A 9,079-nucleotide genomic window follows, 5' to 3' on the forward strand; every position below is an offset into this window, starting at 1 on the left:
TTGGTTTTACAATAGGCATAGCTTCATTTCATATTTCTAACATACAGCTAGAAATAATTTTAGATGGCCACAAAATGGAGAATTTCTCCAAAGGTGCTTATCGGGAAATTAGAATAATGTTATTTATATGAGACCTTCTTGGGTAAGTTAAAAAAAATAATAAAAATAATGGGGAAATTTTTAATAGGAGATTTTGAACCCAAAGGCAGACACTAGTCTCCCTTTTCTTTCAGATACACGCCCTCATGTGTCTGTCAGCCAACAGGGTATATCATCAGCAAGCCCTAGAGACTGGGAAAAGCCAGCAGACTCCACAGGCTGAGGGCTCAGAACTCACTGAGATTCTTCCGGAGCTGCCACAAAGAAGCGCCGAAAACCTGGTGTAAAACGCCTGTTTAGTTTGGGGTGTCCCAGGTTGGAAGCATGCATTTTATTCACAGTTTACTGAATAGGGATGTTTTATTATGTAGCAATTTTATTGAGGGTTTACGACAATGCTGTTGATTTATAATGATTTTTCAGAATGATAATTTATGATTTTTTTTTCTATAATAATGCTTTTATTGATTAGTCTTAGTTACCATTGTGAATAATCTGTTTTCCTATGAAAATACTACATCGAAATTTGACCACATCATTATTGTACACAACTGTCTGAATTATTATATTTATGGATTGTGATTCTTTAACCCATTTTTATATATATTTAGGCAATTTGTAGAAATGAGATATAGCCTAAGATTCCCCTATAGGAATACAGTGAGGATTGAACACGACCTCCTATAGCCTTGTCCCGGTGTTCTGGTAGACTGATGTTTGGCTTCATGAAGGGGCTCTAAATAAAAGGTCTTCACTCTCAATGAAATACAGTTGTTTGACAAAAAAAAATTAAATAAAAACACATACTCCCATACTCATTGTATTGTTGTTGCATCAATTATTGTGTCTATTAACTGAGATGATTTAGGTACGTATATACAAAAAACAACAACCCTGAAAACTGTTTAAAAATTAATAAATAATAAATAAAGAATTAGTGTCCATTCACCTATCCACCATTACAGTGCGATGTGGGTAGTCGGCAGTTTCTCAGTTATTTGTTTTGTATTGGCGAAGCTGAAGATGTAAATGTTGTTTTATGTGACTTTTTAAATTTTACCTTTTACTTACTGTGTGTGAACAATGGGTATGCATTAAAAGAACTATGAAAAAGGTTCTCAAACCAATAACAAATTCTATACATGAGTGTCACTCTGAACCCACAAAAGGCTTCTCCATCACCATGATGATGGGATTTGGTTAAGTGGGTCTGATTTGGACCAGGTATTTAACTCAATGCATGGCAGGCTATTGTATAATGTTATAATGACAGAGTGTGCTGTTTTTGGGATGTTTTGTGTGTTGCGGCTCTGGTTCCACAACCCAAAAAGGAGATCGCTAAATTATCAGTTCTATGCTTTTGTGGTATCTGGATTAAATTACATTATCACCCTATGAGGTGCTCAGTCTTTTTACTTTTTTCCTACTCTTCGTCCACCCTGGCTCTAGTGTTGCTTGTTCTGCTATTATGGCAGAAAGAGAGCTTACAACTCTTACTGCCTTAGCCACCAGTAGACACAATCCCTTCTCCACTCACTGCACATGTTTTTTTCAGTCCCACTTGTACAGTTTTGGGCAACGATATATATGAAGGACACAACTGGAGCAGCTACAGAGGAGGGCGATCAAGGTCACTAGGGAATAGGTGGTTTACAGTACAAAGACAGGTTATGGATTGATAAAGTTGGCACATACGTTTGGATACATATGTTTTGGATACACATATTAAAGAAGATTATATTATAAAATATTACAAGATAAAAAAAAAACAATTTATATTGTGTAACAGAAAGTCTTCAGTACCTTGTACAATTAATGTAACATTGGTATAATAGTAAATGTACATTAGTAGCAACTTTATTAATCCATCCCCATCATGCTTGACAAATACTTAGTGCTGTCAGGCATCAAAATGTGGGTCACAAAATTGCTCTGGGGGCGATAGTTTGGTTGTCTATAGCAAATATCAGTTTTAGAGGAGCAATGCTTGTTTGTGCTACATTTATTTGAGCTATTCCATGTATTGTTGCAGATTATTTCAGTTACCACATTCAGATTCCCAATAGGATTTGTACAATGGACAGGGGATACAAGCGTATATGGGAATATCTTTTTATAAAATCCATATCTTCAGTAAATGACCTGCCTAAAATTGTGCATGTTCCACTTACGCAGCCAAAACAGATCTGATCTGTCAAGGCATGGACTCTACAAGACCTCTGAGGGTGCCTTCACACCTACTGTATCGCAGTAGAAAATCCGCTGCGGATCCGCAGCAGATTTAACTAAATGAATGAACACAGCATCAAATCCGCACTTACAAATCTGCTGCGGATCCGCAGCGGATTTGACAGTGCGTATTTAATGCTGTGATCATTCATTTAGTTAAATCTGCTGCGGATCCGCAGCGGATTTTCTACTGCGATACGATAGGTGTGAAGGCACCCTGAAGGTGTCTTGTTATTTCTGGTACCAATATGTTAGCATAAGATCATGTAATGCTAAGTTTACACGAGGCGATTATTGGCCCGATCGTAACGATTTCGAAGTGACGATTTTTTTTTAATAACGATCAGCGTTTAGATAGAACGATATGTCGTACAGAAAAATTGGTTTTGCGATCGCTTAAGCCTATCTCACACATAGGTAAAATCAGTGAACGACTGTTTACACGGAACGATCAGCGAATTTTTTGCGAACGACGATTTAAGAACATGTTAAAAGATCAAAATGAACGATTTATCGATCGTTCGCCGCGTTTACACGTACGATTATCGTTCGAATTCGATCGTTATCGCGAAAATTCGCCCGATAATCGTTCCATTTAAACGTAGCATAAGTCCTATAAATCACAAAGTAGGGCCTCTATGTAGCAAGCGTACTTGTTTTTCCTGATTCTTCAGGTGGTCGATTTGATCTGCAGAATTTGATGGCCAAGTAAACACCTAATGGTGCGTTTACACAGACAGATTTATCTGACAGATCTTTGAAGCCAAAACCAGGAACAGACTATAAACAGGGATCAGATCATAAAGGAAAGACTGGGATCTATCCTCTTTTCAAATCCATTCCTGGCTTTGGCTTCCAAAATCTGTCAGATAAATCTTTCTGTGTAAACGCACCCTAATGGTACTTTTACACGGTGCGATAATTCGCCCGATCGCACGATTAACGATTTTGAATGAACAATGTTTTTTTTTATAACGATCAGCGTTTAGACGGAACGATACATCGTACGGAAAATTCGCTATGCGATCGTTTAAGCCTATCTCACACATAGGTGAAATCGCTGAAAGAATGTTTACACGGAACAATCTGCGAATTTTTTGCGAACGATCAACGATGATTTGAGAACATGTTGAAAGATCAAAATGAATGATTTTTTGCTCGACGTTTGATCGTTCGCTGCGTTTACACGTACGATTATCGTTCGAATTTGACCATTATTGTGCAAAAACTAACGATTAATCGCCCCGTGTAAAAGGACCATAAGGGTCCATTTACACAGAAAGATTATCTGACAGATTATCCGCCAAAGATTTGAAGCCAAAGCCAAGAACGGATTTGAGAAGAGAAGAAATCTCAGTCTTTTCTTTATGACCTGATCTCTGTTTATAGTCTGTTTCTAACCTTGTCTTCAAATCTTTGGCAGATAATCTGTCAGATAATCTTTCTGTGTAAATGGACCCTAAACCACTGGCTTCCCTTCCTTGAATAGTACATTCTGGTGCCCTCTCTACCTCAAGCAAGTGATAAACATACAGCCAGCTGTCCAGATGATGTAAATGGAAATGTGATTCATAAGATCAGGAGACTTTCTAATGCTGCGTTTACACGTAATGATTATCGTGCGAATTTGCGCGATAACGGTCGAATTGGAACGATAATCGTACGTGTAAACGCAGCGAACGATCGAACGACGCACGATAAATCGTACATCGTGATCTTTCATCAGGTCAGCAAATCGTCGTTCATCGTACGCAAAAAATTCGCAAATCGGTCCGTGTGAACAGTCGTTCTCCGATTTAACTAATGTGTGAGATAGGCTTAAACGATCGCAAAACGATCGCAGTGCGAATTTTCGTACGATATATCGTACCGTCTAAACGCTGATCGTTATAAAAAATAAATCGTAAATCCGACATCGCTAATCGTACGATCGGGCCAATAATCGTTACGTGTAAACGCAGCATTACATTATTCCATCATCCAATTCAGAAACTAGTTTTCCCATTGTAGGCACTCTTGTAGACTGGTCAGCCACCGCACAGCCCCATATAGCTGTGAGGGACTGCACCTTTGTTCTACAGTAGATCTTTGTTGGATCGGATGATTGGCTACTCCTTGCTCCTGTTACCCGCTCACTGGATGAATTGCCTTGGAACACTTGGTAGGTATGAGAAATAGCCCATAAGACCTGCCATTTCACCATTTAAGTCACCTAGCTATCACAGTTTGATCCTTTTCAAAGTAGCATAGATGACTGCTCTCTTGCATTCTTTGATATGTGCCATTGTAACAAGATTGACAATGTTATTCACTTTACCTGCCAGCGTTTTGCGTTATGGCTTATTGGTGTATAGTGCTTTATTCTTTAAGGGGCAGACGCATCAAAAGACGCTTTTTTGTGCTGCTCTAATTTAAATTATTATAGTTTTAGCCTAATTTTTGCCTAATTGTGCGATAATGTTTGTAAACAACATGCCTCCTCATGCACAATGCGTGACCCCTCATTAGGAGGTCCTAATGCAAAAATGTGCAACTTCTTGCTGCTAGGTGTAGACCTTGATGATCTGCCCCTAAGTGTTAAAGTATAGGTACAAAGAAAAAAATATATGTATTACACTTGGTGCCAGAAGTTGTAAGACAATTGACACATGGTTTGTGGTTATACCTATACACGTTGCACATTTTATGCCGTTTAGTTTATTCAAACTTTTAGGCTCCCACTGAAACAGCTGTTTGACAAATCACAGGGCTGGAATGTAGCACCTTTAATTGTGTTGTGTTATGCTGCGTTTACACGGAACGATTATAGTGCGAATTTGCGCGATAACGATCGAATTCGAACCATAATCGGACGTGTAAACACAGCGAACGACGAGCGAGAAATCGTTCATTATGACCTTTGAACATGTTCTTAAATCGTCGATTGTCGTTCGCAAAAAAAAATCGCAGATCATTCCGTGTAAACAGTCGTTCACCAATTTAACCTATGTGCAAGATAGGCTTAAGTGATCGCAAACTGTTCGCAAAACGATTTTTCCGTACGATATATCGTTCCGTCTAAACGCTGATAGTTAAAAAAAATTAGTTACTTCGAAATCGTTAATCGTACGATCGGGCGAATTATCCTTCCGTGTAAACGCAGCATTAAGGTAAAGTAACTGCAGCTCTGCTCCCTTCACTTTAATGGAAGTTGAGCTGCAGTTACTTGGCAACCTACCCTGTTGTTGGAGTTAACATTCTCAATATCCCTGTGGAGTTGTATTCTGTCCACTTAATTAAAGGGGACAAGTATTTTTAAATTGAAAACGCCCTTTAAGTCAATGTGGGGCAATCTGGTGGGTGATTAAACATTGTGCATTCTCAGATCTTCTGCACTTTGATAGTTACATAGTTAATATGGCTGAAAAAAAGACAAATGACCATCAAGATCAACCAAGGGGGGGATAGATGCAGGGAAGGGGACGGATGATGGGTAGGTTCTATACATATACAATAATGTTAATTTGTTCTAAGAACTTGTCTAAGGGCCCTATTCCACAGGAACGATAATCGTCCCCATTCGGACGATTATCGCTCGGTGGAATAGAGAGAACGATCAGCCGATGACACGATCGTTCATTTAGGGCCAGACCTAATATCATTGTTCCCCCACTGCGCATCACTACGGTGGAATATCGGTGCGCGGCGGGCAACAGACGATTTGAGAAGCACAGCATACATTACCTGCAGGGCTTCTCCTCCGCTCTGTCTTCCTCCCCGGGTCCCGCGCGCTCTAGCATCAGAATGGCCTGTCAGCTGACGGAGCGCTCAGCCAATCACAGGCCGGGACCGCCGCGGCCTGTGATTGGCTGAGTGGCCTGTCAGTTGACAGGCCATTCTGAAGCTAGAGCGCGTGGGACCCGGGGAGGAAGACAGAGCGGAGGAGAAGACCTGACAGGTAATGTATGCTACAAGGGCTGCAAGGACATCAGTAACGATGTCCCTGCAGCCCTCGCTCAACGATCATTGGAATAAGCCCAGTAAACGAGCGGCGATCTAGCAGTTTACATCATTGATCGGGCCCTGCTCGGCCCGTGGAATAGGGCCCTAAACCTGTTTTTACTGTGACCAGATCCACTGTTCTCATGGTAAAAAAGGCTTGTCGCCTCCGGAGATTGAACCTTTTTTTCTCAAGGAGGATTAGTGCCCCCTTGTCCTTTCAGGGTGTTTTACCTGGAACATCTTTTCCCCATATTTCTTTTGGGGCCATTTATATATTTAAATAAATCAATCATATCTCCCCTTAAACGTCTCTTCTCAAGACTAAACACGTTTAATTAAACATTCAGCCCACAAAGGCAGCAGTATTCCAACTCCAATTTCACCTTTCTTTAAAGGGGTATATTCCCTTCTAGTACATTTATGGCATATCCAGAAAAAAAATGCCATAAATGTCTGGTAGATGTAGGTTCTAAAGGTGGACCCCACATCTATCTCCAGGTTTGTCTAGGGAGTTGGCAATAATGGCAGTGTTGCACAGAGTAGCAAAGCAAGCCCTTGATCTCAGTATAGATATGGGTCCCAGAAGACATTTTATAACACATCCTCAGGATGTGACCACACCTTTAAAATTTTAAGCCTAAATACACAGTAAATATATACACTCATTGACAAAATAATTACACAAGAAGGAGTTTCTGGAATCAAATGAAACCTTGTGTGAATGTAATGATGACATATGTAAGTGATTACAATATTAGGCCATGTTCACACACGGACGTGATTAGTAGAAAAGATACATTGCATTAAAGTCAGAGGGAATCCTGTCCGGAGTTTATACACATAGGGGGAGATTTATCAAAAGGGTGTAAAATTTAGACTGGCGCAAACTGCCCACAGCAACCAATCACAGCTCCTCTTTCCTTTCACCAGTGGTGGAAGCTGAGCTGTGATTGGTTGCTGTGGGCAGTTTGCACAGTCTAAATTTTACACCCTTTGAAAAATCTCCCCCATAGTATACTGACACGTCAGTCTTGTGTGGCCACTATTCACTGAATAGCGGCCGCACAGAATTGTCAGTTCACACAATGGAAAGTGCCGCTCTGCCCGCTCTTTCCATTGTGTGCTACGGTGAATTGGGATGCGGGCATACCCAAATGCTTCCACATCCCAATTCAACAGAAATGAGGTTCACCAAGGATGAACTTCACTGACACAGGCTGTTCTGTGACACGGCCGGGTCACAGAACAGCCGGTGTCTTACTGTGTGTGAACCCAGCCATAGAGTGAACGTTTTGGGGGAAAACTGTGCAAATAAAAGCAGTTTCTAGTATCTGTATGGCACCTCTAGGTTCAGTATGCCTCTCTGCTATACATTTGCCTACACATATTGCATCTATTTTCAAAGGTAATGTCTCGACTTGTTTCGTACATGCTTGATCTGGGAACATCCCTGGGGAATCCCTTGCTGAGAGTGGTGGGCATTACCCAGTATTATCCAACTGTGACATGAAGTAACTCCACAGATGACCTCACCATCAGCTGGGACAGTGTGTCTCTTCACAGAAAAGAAGATTGACCATGAGGCCTAGATACTTACACCTGTCATTTCATCCCAAAAACAACCAGGACTTGGTGCTTAAGATAATACAGATCCAGTCCATAGCAGTCCAGGATTCTCCTTCACAATACCACTGCAAATGAAGGCAATGGTGGCAGAACATATAGTAGGCACTATGAGGCCAAATATCCTTTGCTCAACGGAAGGAAATGCTCCAGCCAGAGAGAGTTGTGTAATGAATAAATGTGTCTGGAGAAGGAAAACGTATGAGATGCTCGTGCTTGTCAGTGTATCAAACAATCCTCTCTACTGGTCTGGGTCTGTGTGTGTGAAGTCATGTAACCACTGCTGCCAATGCCTCCTAACAGCTGACCATCTTAGTCCAGTGACACGCCCCCTCACAAAGTCTGTCAACCGGGCAAACGTCTTCAAGCATGCTGTAAAGGCAGGTCCAGCAGTCAACAATCTTACACCAAGAGGTACACTACACAAAAGTACCAACTAGGAACCTTATTCTAGCCACTAAGAACCTTTTGTTTAGAGCCAGTGTTTGATCAGATCACACCTATAATCATTTTTATACCTGCACGAAACATGCCAAGTTTTGTAGCAATCCAACATTTCGATCTGGTTGCATTGTGTTTTTGTCAATGATTGCATTTGAACTGCATATTAGTATGAGGCATAATGGTCCTTAATAAGAGATAAGTACTGTATATCAGAGAGAGTACCCTGTGAGCCTCACTAGAAAGTCACCAGCAGCAATATTAAGTGGTAACATACATTATAGCTGCCAGCATCTTCTCTTTGTTTCTGAACTCACAAAGTTATCCCCTAATAGCAGGATATCTATTTGACTGCAGGAGATCCCAGCCCCTGGATTCTGGATTTCCTGAATGGGGACCTCAGTCTTCTGTCTGAATGCAGTGGCAGGATGCCACGCCGTCGCTTCATTCTCTGTTGGAACTATGTGGCTCCCATTGAGAATGAATACAACTGCATTCTGCCAATCCAGTCTTACAGAAGACTAGGGTCTCCGTTCTTGAGATGGGTTTGGACAGTAACTGGACCCCAATCAGACAGTTTTGCCCCAGCTCGCATATAAGGGATGAATTTGGGAGTTGGGACATCCCCTTTAAATCAACTGTTTGCTAAAGGTAAACTTAGCATTCTAGAGTCCTGTCTGAGTTTTTTTTGTGGAAGTTTTTTTTA

General features: G+C 41.0%; 1 protein-coding gene across 3 annotated transcripts in view; it reads left to right on the top strand.

Moving 5' to 3' along the window:
- Positions 1-904, top strand: part of PLP1 (proteolipid protein 1) — a 76,272-nt gene extending 75,368 nt beyond the window's left edge. For all 3 annotated transcript variants that reach the window (XM_069943313.1, XM_069943312.1, XM_069943311.1), the window contains one exon: positions 234-904. In XM_069943313.1, the coding sequence (XP_069799414.1) occupies positions 234-386 (153 nt within the window). In that variant the 3' untranslated portion in view covers positions 387-904. The remainder of the gene's footprint in view (positions 1-233) is intronic.
- The last annotated feature ends 8,175 nt before the right edge of the window (positions 905-9,079 follow it).

This window comes from Dendropsophus ebraccatus, chromosome 10, assembly GCF_027789765.1.
Source record: "Dendropsophus ebraccatus isolate aDenEbr1 chromosome 10, aDenEbr1.pat, whole genome shotgun sequence".
Classification (NCBI taxonomy): Eukaryota; Metazoa; Chordata; class Amphibia; order Anura; family Hylidae; genus Dendropsophus; species Dendropsophus ebraccatus.